The sequence below is a fragment of the Narcine bancroftii genome, chromosome 5 (genome assembly GCF_036971445.1).
Source record: "Narcine bancroftii isolate sNarBan1 chromosome 5, sNarBan1.hap1, whole genome shotgun sequence".
Taxonomy (NCBI): Eukaryota; Metazoa; Chordata; class Chondrichthyes; order Torpediniformes; family Narcinidae; genus Narcine; species Narcine bancroftii.
In genome coordinates, this window is record NC_091473.1 from 109,598,929 (window position 1) to 109,621,955 (window position 23,027).

The following is a 23,027-nucleotide window of genomic DNA, read 5'->3' on the forward strand; positions in this document are numbered from 1 at the left end:
CATTGATCAGTTTTATCTGATCACCTCTAATAATCCTCGAGAAGTAGAGAACCACTCACTTGTGGAATTTTGTGCTGCCATTTACATTTTAGTCTCTACCTATTTAATGTTGTTGGAAAGCTTCTGCAGAAATCCCTGGGAGACAAATATTGCAAATTGCAATACTCAACATACAAAAATTATTTTAACTGTATAAAATAATCTATTTCAGGCAACTGAATAGCCACTTGTATCCTGATGATCTAAATGTTAAATTAAAGTCATACAAATTCCATTTAAAATAATTCTTTAAATTATAACCTTCAATTTCTGTAGATCATCAAAAACCATAACATAAATAAAAGTAGTAATAAAAGTAGTAATATTACATCATAGTTGTGTTATCCAATTCCCTTTTGAAGGCACTTATTGATTCTGCTTCCACAATGCTTTCAGTCGAGCTCCACATCAGGATTACTTTGTGCAGAATGCACCAATCTCCCTGCCTTCTGCCCAAACATTTAAACAGGAGCCTATATATTTATCATTTGCTATTGGGCACATTTCCCCTCTTTGGGATAACCTCTGAAGCTCTGCCAAATTTCTGCTCAACATTTTTGCTTCAAGGAAAACCCTGCTACTTCAATGCAACCTTGCAGCTGAATATCTATCCTTATTTATCTTTTTTGTTTCATGGTATATGCTGAAGTAAATTACTTATCTGCATGGCTACTGCAAGAATTTCAATGTACCTGTACATTGTAATATATCACAAGTTCATTCATGCAACTATTCCTGTCAATCTTGTCTGCACCCTTTCTGGCTGGCACCTTTGAGGTGAAATGATTAGAATTTGAGGTAATATCTCAGTTATAGCCCAATCAATGTTTGACACAGGTTCAACATTGCCTCTTTATTTGTGTAACCCAGGTGTATTTATAAATCTCTCCAATCTGCATAACCAAATGTGGTGCCTTTGCAATTTAAGCAAATAAAGATAATCACACTATTAAAACATCCTTTAATGAAGCCAAACTACAAAGCACAGACTAGTATACTGGCAGTCCCAGGTTTATGAAAAGATCAGTTTCAGAGTCAAATTTGTAGGCAAGTCAGAACAGGTATATTTAGTGTCTTAGTATAATTTTTTGTGCATATAAAACAACTGGAGTTATTTTCTTGAAGTAGGCGTCAAGGAAGGCAATATGATCTCACTTAAAATGGCAGATGGCACTCTCCTTCCTCAAGCCAATGAACTGCTAAACTGCAAGTAGTCCATGTCAGATATTTGTATGTCAAAAGTTATGCAATGTGATGTGCGATATTCATAGCAGCATCATGGAATGGTAAGTGAAGGAGCCATTTGGCCCTTTGAGTCAGGACTAGTCCTGGCCTCTTCTCTTACCCTTAAAATTTCTTTCATCTTAGAATGGCACAGGAGGCCATTTAATTCCTGCCAGCTTGAAGGAGACTAATTTCACCAGTACATTCAGGTACATGTTCTGACTACATGCCTAGAAAAGCAGTTTTCCTAGTGTTGACCTGATGGTTTTATTTAGCTTGGAGAAAAGTACAACTATTACCATTGTCTGATAGTCAGTACTTATCTATGCTGTTACAACCCTCTATTCCAACCCAAGTGTATCAAGTGGTATTTTATCAAATCCTTTTGAAACTGTACATTACCTGTATTTCTCTCAATTCGCTCTTCCCAAATATCTGACAATTGCCTTTAAACAAATTAGATGCTGGCTTTCTTGCTCATCATTCACCCCACATGACTGCCAATTCTGTCATCACTGCAGTGAAATGCCTGGTCTTTAGTTCTGGGTCTGCCCTACTACGAGCTCTCTGCATTCACTCATCAGGTAATCTCCATGTCAATCTATCACTCCATCTTGGATCATTCCAAAGTTAATGACTTTCTGCCTGCTATTTTTCCACAAGGTCACCACCTATTACTTACATACGCATCGAATGATGAACTCTGAATCTGCTTTGCTGGATTGAAGAGCAAAATATTTCTTGGCTTCTGAAATGAGACACCGATATAATTGATACAATGAGGTAGTCTCCTCATTGCACCTACCCAAATTAGCTGTCATTCTGTATTCCATCATAAAATCATTAAAATGTTGAATTAAAGCTTATGTAGACAGTTTTAATCACAAAAATATCACTTACTAAATTTTCATTTTGTTCAATGCAAGTGCTCACTTATAATTGTTGTTCAATCTTAAGGTACAGATTGGTCACAATAAATCTTCAGACTGCTCATTTTCATTTCCTTTTAGTTTCAAATCTTGGCGCACAACAGTTCTGATAACCTTGTTTACTCCTAGACAGACCCAATATCCCACTGCTACTGTTTGCAGTGAAATAAATTACATTAAAATTGTAAATTAATTTTTAAAAATGCACAATACTAGCAGGAACGTTGCCTGCCAAGTTTTGAAACAAGCTCATGCTGCCCAAATACCCAATCAATCTACCAACTCCTGTATGTTTTGAAGGGTGGGAGGTAACCCATGCAGACAGAGGGAGAATATAAACTCCTGACAGACTGCACTGGATTTGAACCCTGATCATTGGTGCTGTAATAACTTTGCTCTAACTTCTATGCCAACTATGTTATCAACATATACCTTTATTAATTAGACCTTCATTGATTAATAATTTATTTTAAAAAGTTTCCAAGTGCAGAGATTTATACAAATCATCTTCTATTGAAAGTTTTAATAAAGTCATAATTTAAAAAAAATTGAAGATTAGTACTGCAATATGTTTGGAGCATCTGATATGCTGTATTATACAATCATAGTTCAATAGATGACAAGACTAATGGATATTTCAGTTGTCAACTCTATACCTATTGCACAAATGGTTTTCCCTCAACTGGTTTGTATTTATGCCAAGGAGAAAGAAACCAGTTTTCACTGTCCAAATTACTTTTCAGAAATGTACTAAATATTTCAAGAACAATAAACTATTTTCAATTTGTAAAGTGCTAATACAAATAAATGCATTAAGGTATGTGGAAAAAAGTAAGGTTTTTGCCCCTAGTCCTGAGGCCAGACACTAATCAGATGTTCCCAATGGATGAATCACGAAAAAACTAGTAATCCTTGCCTTTGCCCAACTATAAACCTGGCAGCCACTGTTTGAATTGTGCAACTTGACAGATTCCAGAAGTGCAAAAGAATTCTACTGCATTTATAATGCCTCATTTTCAGATTGTTAGAAAAATGTTTGGAGGGAAAAATGCTTCTATTTCGTGAAGAAAGGCAAGTATTTATAGACTTTCAACAGGGTACTTGTGTCTCAATGGTTCCTGCACATCTTCTAAGTGCGTGCTTGAGGTTGATTTGAATCTGCTAGGTGCCAATACAAAGAAGTGCTTAAATAAAGTGTGCCTGAAGACATTCAACTCAGAGTTCCAATCAGTAATCTGTAGTTTCATCACACTCTTCAGACAATATAGAAACTTGGTCAAACTTAAGACTTCCCATCAATCTTGCAGTACAAATACATCGACACCACCATTGCAGCAATCTGAAAAGAAAAATAGCAGCTTAGAATTCAAAGCAATTGTTATGAAAACAGCAAAACTAACCACCCTCAAACTTTGAACATTCATATTCAGTGCATTCAAATGTCAAAATCTCAGGTTAATATTCATAACTTGTTGCTTCATCTTTTCTGTCAAGCCCATTTGTTTGGGATGATCACCTTGGATGTTACATTGCCAAACAGAAAATATCTAATGTCAACAGTTGGATATTTTTAATTCATTGTCAACTTCCTTAAACTCCGAAGTAAAGAGTTTTATGCTTTATATTCCACACGTTCAATTTTATTCAAAAATCTTGCGTTAGCAGGATAGAGGTCCTGAATCTATTTAGAACCAAAACTCACCTCCAGTGCACAAATCCCTGCTGCAATCCCACCAACAATGTTTGCATTCTCTTTCAGAATGTCAAAAAGTTGTCGAAAACATCCCTGCAACGATTAAAAGAGTGGTGTTATAGCTGTAGTTAATTAAGGCAGGTCTTAAAAGGTATGGAAAAATCTATCATACCTGTACTTTGCTTTTAATTGCTGTGACCTCATCACAGTGCGTTGAATTGCAACAGAATTGTGGGTAGGTTTGGTTATGCTGATTGAAGAAATAGGAATCAGTAAAGTCTGTGTAGTTGGTAAAGCCACAACATTTCAGCTGTAAAAGTAGAGGGAAAAAGTGTTACATCAAATGTGAAGTGTACCTTCAGCATCGTCTCAGTACAGGTGCAAGTGTTTATTGGTGACAAAAGGGAATTGTTTGAAATTAAAGATGGTTCCCAAACCAATCAAGTTCTCCTAATCAGTTTGATTTTAATCACAGATGTATTCAAAAACATGGAAATCCAGCAAACAATATGTCGATTTACATTAGGACTTGAAGCATCCCCTGCTTAATTCTTTCCAGAAGTTTAATGTTCAAATCCTTTAATATCCAGTGAACACATCCTTCTTGACACCAGGCTCACATGCAGTCTGAGGAATTCAACATCTTTCACCTTCTACTAGGTCATTGTCAAGATACTCAGACTCAACTTCAGTATTCCTTTCTACACCATTTAGAGTTCTGATAACTTCAAAAGAGATACGTAGTCAAACAAATTTGGTTTTGTATTGTGCCCTGAATAGAGCTAATTCAGTACACTTGAGTTATGACCATTTATGCCATGGTTCCAACATTTGGTTGAATATCAAAAGTGAAGATAAAATTAATAGTATGCTATAAGATGCCTCAGCGTCTGACATTTCATGTTATTGATGAGCAGCTTGCAAGACAGTCACTGGAGATTTAGCCAATAAATTTTTCCAGAAAAAAAATAGGATGGGTCCAAAGCAATCATTCTACCACAACCAAAACAATAGATGCTCTAGAATGAATATTCAGCTTTGATATCAGCAAGGTTTGTTATCCCCAGTTTAGTCAGTCAAAGCAGAAGGAAATAATTACTTCACTCATTGTAGAATTCCAGATGCCAGTCACATCCTTTTGTCTTCCATAGTCATTCCTCAAAACTGGAGTAACCCAGGCACGGAGAAGACTTTCTGCCTACAAAAAAAAATTGCAGCATTAAAACTCTGCTCTCATTCAAAAGCAAATGAAACAATAGTTACAGCAGGCAAGTGCAGTAAGGAGCAAAACTTGGTGTTCAGGATTATGAAAACAGCAGGACATGGATATTCAGGCTCAGATGGACAAGTAGTTTTGTACATAAATAAAATTTCAACTTTTTCCCCTGGCCATTCAAATGTTACCAAATGCCACAACTCCAGCAGTTATTTGGTTGGATCAGCTTCACAAACAGACAAAGTAGAAGATGGGTTTGTGACAATCGGCATCTTCAATTCTTCAGACACTGTGTGGATGACTACGCTATAAATACTCAGGCAGTACATGCAAATGAAGTTTAATGGCATGTGATCAGGTAAATGGGACTGCAGTATGTACCATCCACAAGAATTGCCACTTGAGAGCTGAGCATGGGCACCAAATATTGCTGATCTGAAACTGGTTCTTCATCAGCCCTGTGGGAGTGCAAACAGGAGCAACACAAGTTGCTGTGCACTCCATCACCTCTACAAGGGAGGGAGAAACAAAAATCTTAGCAAGTATCAGAGCCAATTCCATTGTTTAGCACTAGAAATGTTTTCAATGCTACCCAGAATTATTCAAAGTGCAGTTGTGAAACATTTCATTACAGCAAACATCAACGTATGTAAACAGTAGAATTATATACAATTAGCTTGGCATTTGGTACATTTTGTAATTGGAAAGAAACACTTGTACTTACAAATGAAGAATACACCAGGGCCACAACTGCAGCAGCAATCTCAGCAATAAAGATTATAAGAACGATGGCGAAGAACTAGAAAGATTAAAAGAATTTTATCACCGAGTTCTGATTAGAAAGTTATTGACTGGAATGTCAAGTCATGGCAAGTACTGTCAGAACACACTTGCCCTTTGGAAAGTTTGTCAAATTACAATTAGATTTTATTCTCCATTCATGGGATCACTAAACTTCATGCCGTTAAATTTAAATTCAGACATTCGGCACGATAGCAACTATAAACCAAAACAAGATCTCAGTTCAATCAACTCATTTAAATAATCAACCCAATGCTCACATTCATGTTGCATAGTTTATGAGAAGGGAAGTCTGTCACTTGTTAGAAATTGGTTTCAAGTGCAAGAAGCTGCTTGGAACATTTTAAAAAGATCCAGGACACAGTGAACCTTTATACAGCCACTTTAAAAGGCCATGAAATAGGTCAGAGCACACAGCTCTGCTTCATTGTACACCAAAGGACTGAAATCTATGTAGAAAACCTTTGATCTTTATTAAAGAGAACATGCTAATGATGCAAATCTTGGAGTAGAATATGCAAAATATTAGGTTTTAATAAGGACAATTGGATTGGATGTTGATATGTGACGTGGGTTCAGAGGTGGCTAGGAGATAGACAGCAGAGAGTCATGGTGGACAACTGTGTCAGGTTGGAAGCCTGTGACAAGCGGGGTGCCTCAGGGAGGAGCGCTGGGTCCCTTGATGTTTATCATTTATATTAATGATTTAGAGGAGGGTGTGGTTAACTGGGTAAGCAAATATGCAGAGGATACAAAAATAGAGGAGTGGTAGATAGTGAGGAAGATTTTCTTGGATTACAGAAGGATTTGGTTTGTTTAAAAGAGTGGGCTGAAAGATGGCAGATGGAATTCAATGCAGACAAGTGTGAGGTGCTGCATTTCAGTAAAAATGACCAGAATAGGACATATACAGTTAAGGGGAGGGCATTGAGGCACGCAGAGGAGCAGAGGGACCTTGAGGGGGGGGGGGGGGGGGGAGTTATGGTACAGAGTTCACTGAAGGTGGATTCCCATGGTTAAGAAAGCATATGGTCTGCTAGCCTTCATAAATCAAAGTATAGAGTATAGGAGCTGGGAGGTGATGCTGCAGCTGTTTAAGGCATTGGTGAGGCCAGGTTTGGAGTACTGTGTTCAGTTCTAGTCTCCAAATTATAGAAAGGATATAGATAAGGTGGAGAGGGTGCAGAGAAGGTTTACAAGGATGTTGCCTGGCTTACAGCATTTGGATTAGAGAGAGAGATTAAGCAGACTGGGACTTTATTCATTGGAACGTGGATGACCGAGAGGGGACTTGACAGAGATATTTAAAATTGTGAAAGTAATAGATAGACTAGACATAAACAGATTCTTTCTCCTGAGGGCAGGGAGATTGGAACAAAAGGCCACGAGTTAAGGATACAGTGGCAACACTTTAGGAGAAATATTAGAGGTGGCTTTTTCACTCAGCGAGTGGTGGCAGAATAGAATGATCTTCCGAATGAGATAGTTGTGGCAGGGTCCCTTCTGTCATTTAAGAGAAGGTTGGATGTGTACATGGAGCTGAGGGGGTTGGAGGGTTATTGACAGAGAGCAGGAGGTTTGAACTAGTGGACTTGTTCTAGTGAACCGGTGTGGACTCGAAGGGCCGACATGGCCTGTTTCCGCTCTGTAAATGGTTATACAGTTAGTCTGGAAGACTTCCATGTTATATTTAGTCCCAGTTTGAGAGATTGGGTTCTATGTTTACGGAACCCAACTGAACTCCTAGCAAGAGTTTGACAACACACTGTAATCATCCCCAAGGATTGCAGCAAATGCTTTAAATGCTGAATACTTTTAGAATTTTCTTTAGAAAATTTTTGTATTTTGAGCAAGGCCAGATGATATTTTGAAGTTTAAGCACAAAATCTACTCCAGAATTCCTTGTTTTACTTGCAGTGCCAAGGGTAATGGTACAATGGAGACATTCAAAAGACTTAGAAAGGCACCTGGATGCAAGAAAAAAAAATGATTATAGGTGCTAGGTAAGTAAGAATTAGATTGTTGTGGAGTAGATTCACTTAGTTTGGCACAACATTGTGGGCTGAAGGGCCTATCCAAAATGTTCTATGTTAATTATTCCTCCTTGCATATCAGTTCAGATACGATATTATACCTACCAGTATTAACAGGCATTTACTTTCTTTTTGTGCTCCACAACATCCCAGAAATCCAAGGATAATCAAGATTGCCCCAATTACAATGCAGAAGTAGCCAACATTGACAAATTGCATTGCTCCTGAAGATATAGGGCCAATTACTTTTACAAAAGAGGTTCCGTCCACACTAACCCATATTCCAACACCCAAGAGGGCTCCTCCTGCAAGCTGTAAGGAATGAGAAAATAGCAACTTGAGAAATTAGAACTTTTCCACAGAATCAAAACACCAATCTGATGGCAAATTGCTAAATGAATGATGCTTTAGGACTCAAATCAATCAATGCAATGGAGCAAAAATTCAAACCACTCCATGTTGTTACAATTCAGTGATCTTGAATTCAAGCAGATAATTACATCCTTTTTATTCTTTTGGTCAGGTATATCAATCCTCAATACTTCTGAGGCAGTACCTCTTGTAGAAGTGTTAATTTGGACATAGCCATATTTTATGATCAGAAAAACTTCCTTCTCTTGCATGGCACTGCAATCTATTTACTTATTGAAATAAAGCACATGGGGCTTAAACTAATCCAAAATATTAGACCTGCAATAAAGGTGTGCAAATAGCTACAAGCCAAATCAGAAAAAAACAAGCATGGAACTTGCCACATACAAATTAAAGCACAAAGCACATTTGTAATAAAAACATTAGGACAGTAAAATGGCAGAGGAAGGGATTACAAGAGACTGTGTTAGAATTGGCAGAAACAAATTACTGGAAGAACTCAGAAGATCAGGCAGCATCTGTGAGGCAAAGATTACAGTCACTTTTGGATCAGGACCCTGCATCAGGACTGGATTCCTGTAAAGTCAAAGGGGTTAAATACCTCTTCCAGTTCACGATCCAAAGAGATCTCACTGGATTTAGGGAAGTGAAATATTTAGACAAGAATGCAAGATCAGGATTGGGTAAGATTGAATCAAGAGAAAAGGGGGAGGATTAGTACAGCAAAAGTTATACAATGACAATCAAAGAGGAAAATTGAAAACAAACATTATGAAACAAAAGATCACTGAACCTGATTAACTGGATTTATTTTGACATGCATCAAAGCAAAAACCTGGTTCACAAAAAGTTAAACATGATTCCTCAAATGGATGGATTCATTACAGGATAAAGAAAAATCAGATACATTTTAATAAAAGTCTACATCTTAACTTGATGTGTACTGTCATATACTGCACAACCCCTCTTTCTTGCTCCTCCTAGACCATTAAGCCATTTCAAATTAATGCTCTTTCCAGAAGGAACATCAATATTCCTTCAAATCAGATTCCTGCCACTAAAGCCAATTCACTAATCCAAGTTAAACAGCTGCATCCCCACCATTGTCTTAGTTGAGGCTGCACTTTGTGCTCTTCTTGCTTTCCTTTCACCTTGACCAAGATCTGCAAAATTGCTGTTTCTGTGGGATTTTTAATCATGGTATTTGGCTCGAGGGTGATCCAGTTTCTCCCCCTTTAAAAAAGTTCTTGATATTTTAAAAATAATCACAGAAATTTGACATCTTTCATCAATTCTGGCAGTTTTCCATAATGGTCTAAAGTGACAAGACATCTTGCTAAATTAAAAATGTGGCTTATATTCAAGAAAAGGTGACTGTTTTGTATACATAACAGCCTTAAGTTATCATAGAATATGAAGCCTATAAATCAAGACTTGAAACACTAGTGCCCAAACACATGGGTAATTTTTAAAAAAATCACTATTGCAGCAACTATTGATAAAACATACTTACAAAAATGAAGAGGTTGAATAGGATCATCATCACCTTCACAAATGTAAAACACCCCATTCTCACTGGAAAAGAGATCTGCAAAGCAGCAAAAAGGTTTATAATTTGATTTGTTTGTGATTTATTCCCCCCCCAATGCATAATGGAAGTAATTTTATTCAGCCAAGCAGATGGACAAGCTTCATTTATGACTTAGTGGTAGGCATCTTAAGAATTTAACTTGGATTTATAACATAGTCTTGATGACAAATTTTCCTAATATCTACATAGACAGACCAACACCATAGTTCTGCATTGATTGGACTCTACAATTATCTTAGTGCTAAGAATATTCACTTTAACAGTACATATTCAACACTCACTCAACAGTTCCTTTATTCTCACCATGAAATGTTGAGAATCCCATTCATTTCATCTCTCTCTACTGCAGGTGAAAAAGAACAATACTTCATCCCAACTAATATCAAGTTTTAATGTCAAGTGCTGGCAATGGCTGATGAAGCTTCATTAAATTTAATATTTGCCAACAGGTGGTTTTATACTCTCCAGTGTACAGAAGCATCCTACTCACAGGGATGCATGCTCAATGTTTTCTATACAGTATATTCCTTCAGTTTAATATTTTATTGATCTCAATTCCCTTCCATAACCCAACAAGTTTTAAAAGGGTGAAACAGGAGTTAGACAGTCATTCAATGATTTGAACCTGCTCCACCATTAAAGATCATGTTTGATCTTTATCTCATTGCTATTTATCAAACACTCTTCCATTCCCTCAATATCTACAGGCTTAAATCAAATGAGCAGCCAAGCTTCCACTGGCTTCTGGTGAGAGAATTTAGTGAACTCTCATCTGAGGATTGTTATATTCTGAAACTATGCCCCACTCCCATATTTAGCCAAAGGAAAAAATCTTATAACCATATTACCATTTACGACACAGCAACAGGCCATGTTAGCCCTTCGAGTCCACACCGGTTCACTCAAACAACTCCACTAGCTCAACCCTCCTACTTTCCACCCATAATCCTCCAACCCCCTCACCTCCATGTACACATCCAACCTTCTCTTAAATGACAGAAGGGACCCTGCCACAAACTATCTCTTTTGTAGTTAATTTTTTAAAATTTTTTTTATTTTTATTTTTCACTCTATGAACCATATTAACCAAAATACACACAAACATTTCCCTCGATTAGACACAGTGTCATTTTCTCCCCTTTTTCCCCCTCCCTTCCCTCCCTCCTTCCTACCCCCTCCCTACCCACTAAACGGTCAACATATACAATACAATAAAACCCATTAAACAATTATCACACAATTAAAATAAACAAGAAAATTGTGTCATCTACTTTTACACACTGGGTCAGTTCATTCCGTCGTCTTCTCATTCTGTCATTTTAGGGGTGGAGGTCCATGGTAGGTCCTCTCTGTTGTGTTCCATGTACGGTTCCCAAATTTGTTTGAATATTGTGACATTATTTCTTAAATTATATGTTTTTTTTTCCAATGGAATACATTTATTCATTTTTATGTACCATTGCTGTACTCTCAGGCTCTCTTCTGATTTCCAGGTTGACATTATACATTTTTTTGCTACAGCTAAGGCTATCATAATAAATCTTTTTTGCGCTTCATCCAGTTTGAGGCCTAATTCTTTACTTCTTATATTTCTTAGAAGAAAGATCTCTGGATTTTTTGGTATGTTGCTTTTTGTGATTTTATTTAATACCTGATTTAGATCTTTCCAAAACTTTTCCCACATTCTCACATGCCCAACTTGCATATACTGTTGTTTCAGTTTCCTTCTTACAACAAAAACATCTATTTGATACTGTTGGGTCCCATTTATGTCACTTTTGGGGCATTGTATTTAGCCTGTCCGATGAAATGGTGCAGCCGAGATAGGTAAACTGGTTTACCGTTTTGAGTTTTGTGTGCCCGATGGAGATGTGGGGGGGCTGGTAGTCATGGTTGTTTACCTATCTCGGCTGCACCATTTCATCGGATGCAAGGATTGACAACGAGATAAGACAATAGACTCGCCAAGGCAAATAGCGCCTTTGGAAGACTACACAGAGTCTGGAAAAACAACCAACTGAAAAACCTCACAAAGATTAGCGTATACAGAGCTGTTGTCATACCCACACTCCTGTTCGGCTCTGAATCATGGGTCCTCTACCGGCATCACCTACGGCTCCTAGAATGCTTCCACCAGCATTGTCTCTGCTCCATCCTCAACATTCATTGGAGCGACTTCATCTCCAACATCGAAGTACTCGAGATGGCAGAGGCTGACAGCATCGAATCCATGCTGCTGAAGATCCAACTGCGCTGGGTAGGTCACGTCTCTAGAATGGAGGACCATCGCCTTCCCAAGATCGTGTTATATGGCGAGCTCTCCACTGGCCACCGAGACAGAGGTGCACCAAAGAGGTACAAGGACTGCCTAAAGAAATCATTTGGTGTCTGCCACATTGACCACCGCCAGTGGGCTGATAGCGCCTCAAACCGTGCATCTTGGTGCCTCACAGTTTGGCGGGCAGCAACCTCCTTTGAAGAAGACTGCAGAGCCCACCTCACTGACAAAAGACAAAGGAGGAAAAACCCAACACCCAACCCCAACCAATCAATTTTCCCTTGCAACCGCAGCAACCATGTCTGCCAGTCCCGCATCAGACTTGTCAGCCACAAACGAGCCTGCAGCTGACGTGGACATTACCCCTCCATAAATCTTCGTCCACGAAGCCAAGCCAAAAGATATAGCCTGTGTAACTAATTACATTGTATCATGCGTAACCTCGTGTTTATTGTATTTCTCATAGTTCCGGAGCATAGCTTTTCCCATTTTTCATTTTTTATCTTTATGTTTAGATCTTGTTTCCACTTTTGTTTGGGTTTATAGCTTATTTCATCATTTTCTTTTTCTTGCAGCTTGATGTACATGTTTGTTATAAATCTTTTAATTATCATTGTGTCTGTAATCACATATTCAAAGCTATTTCCTTCTGGTAACCTCAGCCGGCTTCCCAATTTGTTCTTCAAGTAGGTGGTTTGCAAACATTGTACCATGAGTTATTCCATATTTGTACTTCATTTGTTCAAAAGATAATAAATTATTTCCCAAAAAACAATTTTCTGTTCTTTTAATCCCTTTTCTCTCTCATTCTCTAAAGGAAAGGTTATCTATTGTGAAAGGGATTAGTTGATGTTGCATCAATAATAATTTTGGTAGTTGGCAATTTGTTTTTCCCTTTCTTTGTGAATCTTCTTCCGAATGTTGAGCAGATGGTGCAGTACTGGTGAACTTCTATGTTGCACCAGCTTTTCATCTGACTTATAAAGTATATGTTCAGGTACCTTCTCCCCTATTTTATCTAGCTCTAATCTGGTCCAATCTGGTTTTTCCCTTGTTTGATAAAAATCTGATAGGTATCTTAATTGTGCTGCTCTATAATAATTCTTAAAGTTTGGTAGCTGTAAGCCCCCTTATTTGTACCATTCTGTTAATTTATCTAGCATTATCCTCGGTTTTCCCCCCTTTCCATAAGAATTTCCTTATTATTTTCTTTAGCTCATTGAAGAATTTCTCTGTTAAGGGAATTGGTAACGATTGAAATAGGTATTGTATCCTTGGGAAGATATTCATTTAAATGCAATTTACCCTTCCTGTCAGTGTTAGTGGTAAATCTTTCCAATGTTCCAAGTCATCTTGTAATTTCTTGATTAATGGCTGATAATTTAATTTGTATAGATGGCCTAGATTATTATCTAGTTGAATACCTAGGTATCGATTGCTTGTATTTGCCATTTAAATGGTGATTCTTTCTTAAACTTTGTGAAATCCACATTATTCATTGGCATCACTTCACTTTTATTTGCGTTGATCTTGTACCTCGATAGTTCTCCATATTCAAGTATACTATGACATCATCTGCAAATAGACTGATTTTATATTCCTTCTCTTTTATTTTTATCCCTTTTATTTTATGTTCTTATCCATTCTGACGAGGGTTCTATAGTTAATGCGAATAGTGAGGGGGATAGTGGACACCCTTGCCTAGTTGACCTGCTTAATTTATATTCGTTCAATATATATCCATTTACTGTCACCTTTGCCAATAGTCTCTTGTCCTGCTTTAATCCAATTATATATTTCTATGGTAGGTTGAACCTCTGCAGTACTTTGAGTAAATAATTCCATTCTACCCTGTCAAAGGCTTTCTCTGCATCTAAAGCAACAGCCACTGCTGGCGTCTTATTTCCTTGTACTTAATGAGCTTACAGACATCGTCTGTTGTTCGTCTTTTCTTAATAAATCCAGTTTGATCTATTTTTACTATTTTGGAACACAGTCGGCCAATCTGTTTGCTAATAATTTTGCTATTATCTTAAAATCTGTGTTAAGTAGAAATATTGGTCTATATGATGCTGGTGTTAGTGGATCTTTCCCAGTCTTTGGTATTACTGTAATTATTGCTGATTTGCATGAATCTGGCATGTTTTGTGTTTCTTCAATCTGGTTCATTACTTCCAGGAGAGGAGGAATTAATAAGTCTTTAAATGTTTTATAGAAATCTATTGGGAGTCCGTTCTCTCCAGCCGTTTTATTGTTCGGTAGCTATTTTAATATATCCTGTATTTCCTCTATTGCAAATGGTTTTATCAATTTTGCTTCTCTTCTTGTCATTTCAGAAGTTCAATTTTAGCTAGAAACTCATCTATTTTGTCTTCTTTCCCTTCGTTCTCAGTTTGATATAATTGCTCGTAGAATTCCTTGAAGTTTTCATTGATCTCTGTTGGGTTATATGTAATTTGTTTGTCCTTGATGCCAATACCATTCTTTTAGTTTGTTCTGTTTTAAGCTGCCAAGCTAGTATTTTGTGCCTTTTTTCTCCTAGCTCATAATACGTCTGCTTTGTCTTCATTATGTTCTTCTCCACCTTGTACATTTGTAGTGTTTTGCATTTTATTTTTTGTTCGCCAATTCTCTTTTTGTTGTATCTTCCCTTATTGCTAGTTCTTTTTTTGTACTTGCTATTTCCCTTTCCAGTTGTTCTATTTCCTGATTGTAGTCCTTCTTCATCTTAGTTACATAACTTATTATCTGCCCTCTGATGAATGCTTTTATTGCATCCCATAATATCTTGCACTGATTCCATGTTTATTTCAATGTACATTTTAATTTGGCACTCAATGAATTCTCTAAAATCCTGTCTTTTAAGTAGCATGGAGTTTAATCTCCATCTATATGTTTTTGGTGGGATGTCCTCCAGCTCTATTGCTAATAACAGGGGTGAGTGATCAGATAACAATCTAGCTTTATATTCAGTTTTTCTAACTCTCCCTTGGATGTGGACTGACAACAGGAACAGGTCAATCCTTGAGTAGGTTTTATGTCTACTCGAATACGAGTATTCCGTCTCCTTTGGGTGTTGTCTCTTCCATATATCCACAAGTTGCATTTCCTGCATTGATTTAACCATAAATTTGGCTACTTTGTTCTTTCTGCAAGTCTTTTGTCCAGTTTTATCCATCTTTGAATCCAAATTAAGGTTAAAGTCCCCTCCTATCAGTATATTCCCCTGCATATCTACAATCTTCAAAAAGATATCTTGCATAAACTTTTGATCCTCTTCATTAGGTGCATATACATTGAACAAATTCCAAAATTCTGAATATATCTGACACTATCATTACATACCTCCCTGCTGGATCTATTTCCTCCTCTATTTTGATTGGTACATTTTTATTGATTAATATATCTACTCCTCTGGCCTTTGAGTTATATGATGCTGCCGTTACGAGCCCTACCCAATCTCTCCTTAATTTCTTGTGTTCCACTTCAGTTAGATGCGTTTCCTGCACCAATGCTATATCTATTTTTTCTTTTTTCATTAAATTTAATAGTCTCTTCCTTTTGATTTGGTTATATATTCCATTAATATTTATAGTCATATAGTTCAACATGGCTATTTCATACTTTGTTTACATCTCATTTCCACTTCCTCACCACCTTTTCCCCATTTCCATTTCTCAGTTTTCTTTTTTTTGAACGTACTGTATGACAACACTTCTAAAGCATAAAATATTTCCACCATTCCCATATCTAAAATTCCCTTAACCCCAAATGTCTCCCTCCTCTCTGAGTTGCCCCTTGTCCCTTGCCTGGCAACCACAACTCCCCTCTCCATTTGGATTGCGAATCCGCTCGCAAGCGTCAACTGATTTCACAGTGACTGTTATTCTCTCCCATCCAACCCCCTCCAGAAAAGACTTTTATCTTCACATATAACAAAGCTCACCCTCTGTTTTTACCCTTACTTCATTTCTTCCCTTTTTCTTTCCCTCTTTTAGTTCTTATTTATACATTATTTTTTCTTCTTTATATGTAGTTTGTCATCGTTCTTTGTTCTTGTTACATTTCTTCATCTCTCTTTCTGTCTTGCAGGCGTTCTGCAAATTCTCCTGCTTTCTCCAGATCCAAGAACAGTCTTTTTTGCTGCCCCGGGATAACTATTTTAAGCACCGCTGGATATCGTAACATAAATTTATAGCCTTTCTTCCATAGGATCGATTTTGCTGCATTAAACTCCTTCCCCTTCTTCGGGAGCTCAAAACTTATGTCTGGGTAGAACATTTCTTTTTGGCCTTTGTATTCCAGTGGTTTTTTTTGTCTTCTCTCATTTTATTCATTGCCTTCTCCAATATATTTTCTCTTGTGTATCTCCGGAATTTTACTAAAACGGATCTTGGTTTATGTTGTGACTGTGGTTTCGGGGCTAATATTCTGTGTGCCCTTTCTATTTCTGCATTTCTGGTATTCCCAGGACCTTTGGGATTCATTCTTTTATAAATTCTTTCATATCTTTGCCTTCTTCATCTTCCTAAGGCCCACTATCTTTATATTGTTTCTCTTATTATAGTTTTCCATTAAAATCTATGTACTCTCCATTCATTTTACCTCCTATTCCTCTGTGCAGAGCTTGATGTTCTTCTTCTGTGTCTTCTCTTGGGTTTGTGTTTTCTATTTCCTTTCCTTGTATCTGTGTCTCCTCAGTTTGTTAGGTATTTTTTCCCCCCTATGGTGTCTTGATGCTGGTCTTCTTCTTCTGCATTGATTATCTGTTGTGTCTCTAGTTTCCTTTTATCATTCTCACCCCTCCCATTCCCATTGTTTTCTTTATCTTCCAGCTGGCAGCCCTGCTGTCTAGTCTCTCTCCACAGCTGTTCCCCCTTCCCTTCAGTGTTGTCTTTGTGGTGCATGGTTGTGCACCTCTGTTTGGCTCCGTGAGCCATCTTTGCCGTCCTGCATTCAATGGGTCGTGACCCTGCGGGGTCTCCACTGACGTTGGGGATTGGGCTCCTCTTTCCACGGCGGGTCCCTGCTTTTTCGTACAGGTAAGGCCTTCACCTTTCTCTTCCAGCGTCTTTCTTCTTTACTTCCCGTTGTTTTTGGCTTTTCTTTCTTAGGTGCCATTTTCTCCACCCCTTTATTTTTTTGTTGTTGTGATTTGTGTGTCTGGGGTTTTGCTTTTTCTTCACTTTTTTCCTTCTTTTCTGGAGAGGGCTGGTATTCTCCTACTGGCCACTACTCCATCACTTAACTCCAACCATCTCTTTTGGAAGATCATTCCATTCTGCAACCTCTGAAATATTGTACCTGTTGATGCAATCTTTCCATGAAAGAGTCCCAGTCTAATCATTCTCATTAGAAATCTGCCATTCCTAGATCCAATCTCGAAGATTTCCTGCACTCTTATTCCTTCCTTGATCAAGGGTATCAAAACTGCACAAAACTTCAGGCAAGGTTTCATATGACCCTATTTGACTGCAGAAAAACAGCTATACTCAATTGGGGAATTTACCATTGGTTTCCTGAGTTTGGTTGCCTTTCTGTGACTTCTGCACAAGCATATTTGAACATGGTCATTCACATGCATTCCTCATTCTTGGTAGTTTGTGAAAAGTTGCTTTCTCCCTCCTTTGCAATACCAAAGTAGTCACAGCCTGCCAGCCAGAAAACCTATTGATTCATACTTTGTCCTATAATTTCTCAAACCAATCCATGTGCTCTGTCAGTGATGAACCACCTTTGCAGGACCTTAACCAAGTTCTTTTTCTCCTCCTCCCTCTCTTTCTCTCCCCCCCCCACCCCCACCTCCAAGGTGCATATTACCAGAAGGCATACATTTAAAGGATTGGAAAACTTGTTTACATTATTCAAGGGATGTGGGCTTCAGAGGCTGAACCAACATTGCTCTTGATGTTTTCAGGTAGCTGTCTTGTTCTTGGTATGTGGATTTATCCACAAAGTTGTAAAGGAAGGAATTTCAGGAATTTGACCCATCGACTTTGAAGGATCACCATTATATTTCTACATCAAGATGAGCAAGAACTGATGAATATTTTTCAAAGGATGATTAAAAATATAACATGTTCTCTGGTCTCCCATTTGTATTCTGCATTTGTATTATACATTCACAAGTATTTGCAAATTTTGCTCAGTCTCATTATTCTAAAGGTGTTCGGAGGTGACATCCTTCCTTGTTGATGACAGCAGTTTCCTCATCACAAATGACCAAAATATGAATTCCCAGTTTTCTCTTCACTAAATTGCACAATCCAAATTTAACTTATTTCAACTCAAACTATTGCAAGAATTTGATCAGGCAGAAAAAAGCCTTAAATCTGACAGAACAATTAGAGCACAGAAAAAGGCCATCTCGGCCCCCTCTAGTCTGAACTAATTTTTGTCTTGTCCCACTGACCTGCACCCAGCTCATAGCCCTCCATACCTCACCCATCCATGTACCTGTCCAAATTCTTAAATTATAAATTGAACCCACATTAATCGCTTTAGCTGGAAGTTCATTCCACACTCCCACCACTGTGTGAAGAAGTTCCCCCTAAACCTTTCCCTTTCCTCTAGTTTGTATCTCACCTACCCCGAGTGGAAAAATCTCATATACATTTACTCCGTCTATCCCCCTCAAATCTCCCCTCATTCTTCTATGGTACAGGGAATAAAATTCTAATCTGCTTCACCTTTTTCTGTAGCTCCAGAAGTCTGGGCAACATCCTAGTATATCTTTTCTGCACTCTTTCCATCTTATTGATATCTTTCTTGTAGTTAGGTGACCAAAACTGCACACAATACTCCAAATTTGGCCTCACCAATGTCTTGTACAGCTTTAACATAACATGACCTACTGTGCACAAAGCCATGTTGATTATCCTAATCAGCCTCTGGCAACCCAAATTATTGTATAATCTGATCTCTTAGGATACCTTCCAATAATTTAACTACCACTGACATCAGGCTCACCAGCCTATCATTTCCAAGGTTAATTTTTGATCTATTTATTTATTTAAAAACAATGTTAGCTACTATTCAATTCTCTGGCACTACACCCCATGGTAAGGACATTTTAAATATTTCTGACAGAGCCCCTGAATTTTCTGCACTAACCTCCTCAAGGTCAGAGGGAATATCTTATCAGGTCCTGGGATTTACCCACCCTTATTTGCTTTAAGACAGCAAGCACCTCCTCTAATCTACATAGGTGAATAGTACAATAAATATTCTAGTACAAACAAATTTGAAGAAATGCAGCAGGTCAAGCAGTGTCCTTTATATAGCAAAGGTATGTCAGCAGGGATCCAAACAAAAATAGAGTGAAGGATGATCACAAGGCAGGAGGTGATAGGTGGAGAATAGAGGGAGAGGACAGCAGAAATCAAGTGGGGGGGGGGGAGGGATGGCTGGGTGAAGGGAGATGATCTTGAAAGGGGAAGAGGAAAGCAGGTTAGTAGAAACTGGAAAAGTCTATGTTAATGCCATCTGGCTGGCGAGTGCTCAGGTGGAAAAAAATCAGGCGTTGTGCCTCCAATTTGCAAGTGGTCTTGGTGAGTCACTGCACAAGACCATGGACAGACATGTGAGTGAGAGTGACAGAACTGAAATGGTTGGCTACTGGAAGATCTTTGTTACTGCTGTGGATGGAGCCAAGGTGCTCAGTAAAGCAGTCTCCCAATTTGTGCCCAGTCTCTCAGATGTAGAAGGCCACAAAGGGAGACCTGAATGCAGTAAATCAGTCCTGCGGACACACAAGTGAGGTTTTGCTTCACTCCACTAATAAATTCTATATGGATTAATACATTTTGCTTTCAAGTTATAATTTTTTGCCCAATTTTGTTGCAAACATTTTTATAGTCAGACATTAAACAGGAAGTATCAATGTTTGACTGACTGAGAAAGGGTCAATAGTAGATAAATGGTCAGGCTACTCTGCCACAGCCAAGGCATTTTATGACTGAAGAAAGTGATATCCATATTCAAAGAGAAATATGTAAAACGTGAAAGTCTGCCAACATCATGGTTGAAGTAAACCAATGCTGGAGAAACTCAGCAGGTCAAACAGTGTACTTTATACAGCAGAGATTAAAAAATACATAACTAATGTTTTAGGCTTGAGCCCTTTATCAAGGTATGGAAAACAGTCAACTCAGCAGGTCAAACAGTGTACTTTATACAGCAGAGATAAAAAAATACATAACTAATGTTTCAGGCTTGAGCCCTTTATCAAGGAATAGAAAACAGTCAGCAAGCATTAGAACAAAAAGGTGGGGGGGGGGGGGGGAGGAGCAGTCTCAAAGAGAAATAAGGCAGGTAACTATAAACCAGCAAGTCTGGCTAAATCATTGGAGAGAAAAAGGCTTTGTCAAAGTAGATTAGTCAGGGATAGTAAGCAAGACTTTCAAAGGAAATCTGACCAATTGCATTTTGAGTAAGTGACTGTTAATAAGGATAATATGGTTGTTATATACATAGACCTCAGTAAGGTTTTTGACGATAGCCACATGGAAAGACTATCAAAAAAAAACTCAGGGGATGTAGTACAATTTTGATCTGACAGGAGGCAGAGAATTGTTTGTGCATGGAAGCCTATGACCAGTAATTTTCTACTGAATGTGGTGAAATTCTCCAAGCATATATTTCCCCTTTATCCCTGAGCAGTCCTACCCTCACTCTAATCATTCTGACTTTTTAGAGTGTGTAGAACATCATGGCATTTGCCTTTGTCTTACTTTGCCTTCTCATACCCCTTCTAATTCTCCCAAATCCCTCATTCCTTCCTAGCCACCTTATGATTCTCATGATCCATGCCTGATGTTTACTACCTAAACTGCATGGATGCTTCCTCTCTACTAACTTCCCCATCTCTTGCCACCATTTCCTTTACATCTTGTAGGACAAACCTATCCAGAACCCTGTGCAACTCTCTCAAGTTCCTGTTTAACACCATTATAATTAGCCATTCCCAATTAAACACTCCCATTTCATTTGCTCCCATCGTTGCCCATAACCATTCTAAAAGACAGGAGTCAAGGTCACCATCTCTAAAATGCTCTCCCTCAGAAGTTGTCACCCGACCCAGTTTATTGGCCAGTACTTGATCCAATACTCTTGCCAGCAATCTTTCATAAACACCTCACAAACCCTTTTGTACCAAAGGGTCTGTCAATAACAAGGAAATTGAAATCCCCATGACAAAACCCTGTACTTTTGCACTTGAAATTCTACATTTCCACATATTGATAGGAACTCTCTCATCTACATGACCACAATAGACAGAAGTATCATTTCTTTGATAGAGCCCTAACCCAAAATATTGAGAGACCATTTCCATCTGTGGATGCCATGCAATTCATTTCCGCAAACCACTCATTGCGCAAGATACTGGCATCTGCAGTTTGCTTCCCCTTCTTTGCCCTGTGACTTAAGTTTTTGTTAAACATCCTCATAAGTCACAAGGGCCAAAGGCAATTTTCGAGAGGGAGGGAATGTTCAGCAGATAGCCACGATCTATAAACCAGCGAAGGGCACGATAGCAAAGCAACCCAACAGCACAAAATCAAACGCAAATTTTATCTTATGCAATCGAACAGCATTTGTGGCATTTAACCTTGAGCAGTTAAAAAAAACTGGACCCGTCGGATTTTTAAAACACCAGAAATGCTCACGATGTGGAAAGAATAAGACCCTTTGTGAGAATAACCAGAAGCTGCTCTCCCTAAACATTGCACCCTTATCAGAAAATTACTTCTTAATGAAGAAATCATGTGTAGAAATGTGGAAGTCGGAGAATCCCAGTAGTGGAAGCATTGGATACTTTTCATTACTTGAAGGGGGTGAAGCGTTCACAATCAATCCATGGCGGGTTGGGGTGTATCACAGAAGCGCGTTCACAGCACAGGAGCAATGGTTCAACTTGAAGGCAACTCGATTCCACAATCAGCGGGCTGGAGGAAAGGGGAAGCGTTCCAATCCTTACGACAAACACCAACGCGAATAGCTCTGAAAATGCTACTCCCGCAACAAATAAAGAAAAATCCTAAACCAGTCAGAGAACCTTCACTGGCAAGAAGCTCTGGGCAAGAGTGGAGAGACGATCTATGCTTGTTCTATTGAAGCCAAAGTGGATTACAAAATCAATTCCTCATCTTTCGGATCCCTTCAATTTCACGCACCCTTTGGAGGCTTGAACTATAAAGAAAGGATCAAGGCGATGGACCCCAAAAAGTTTAACGCAGACCAGCAGCGACTTTTAAATTTAGGAGGAAATGAAAACAAATTGTTGGAAGTCAGAAAAGTTGCCTTTCGAGTCTTATTAAAGTGACCAAGATCACTGTTTGATACTTACCTTCAATTATTTTAAAAAGGGCTTTTTTTGCTACTTTAAGCCAAACCGATGTTCGTTCTTCCAGCAACGAGGAAACACTCACTGCCTTCGCTGCAGTTTATTCAAATGCCTCACCTGTTGCCTCGAACTACATTTAAAGGTGGGACCAGAGGGACGTGGTTGAACCAATGACCGTGCAAAGTGGGTTGGAGTTGACGATTCCCATTCAGTCACAGACCCGGCCAGGTGAGACTGTGTTTGTGCCCTCTGGTGAACGAGACTACTTCAAATAATATTTCACCTAAACTAAAACCCTGACGTCGAATCGAGTCATGGAAACGTATTTAAATATAGAAGCCATTTATTCGTCATAATGGACACTTGAAGTGCCGCAGAATTCCTCAAGGTAAAGGCAATATTGATATACCAAATGCAGTATCAGTTGCAGATAGATTCAATGGTCAGGGCTAGGTCAGACGTACACATCTCACAGTGGGGTGGATTTTAAAAAAAGCCTCCCGAGT

At 38.4% G+C, this 23,027-nt stretch overlaps 1 protein-coding gene across 2 annotated transcripts; it reads right to left on the reverse strand.

The window, feature by feature from the left end:
• Positions 1–983: 983 nt before the first annotated feature.
• Positions 984–22,782, reverse strand: LOC138763860 (tetraspanin-1). 2 transcript variants are annotated; one of them, XM_069938739.1, is made up of 8 exons: positions 22,639–22,782; positions 9,821–9,895; positions 8,041–8,247; positions 5,826–5,900; positions 4,985–5,083; positions 4,058–4,195; positions 3,895–3,978; positions 984–3,531 (listed from the first exon to the last, which is right to left on the reverse strand). In XM_069938739.1, exons 2-8 carry the CDS (start codon positions 9,875–9,877, stop codon positions 3,475–3,477), a joined length of 717 nt encoding a protein of 238 aa, XP_069794840.1. In that variant the 5' UTR covers positions 9,878–9,895; positions 22,639–22,782; the 3' UTR covers positions 984–3,474. The 2 variants fall into 2 exon arrangements, with proteins under 2 accessions (XP_069794840.1, XP_069794838.1); XM_069938737.1 differs by lacking the exon at positions 22,639–22,782 and adding an exon at positions 22,525–22,632.
• Positions 22,783–23,027: the final 245 nt, after the last annotated feature.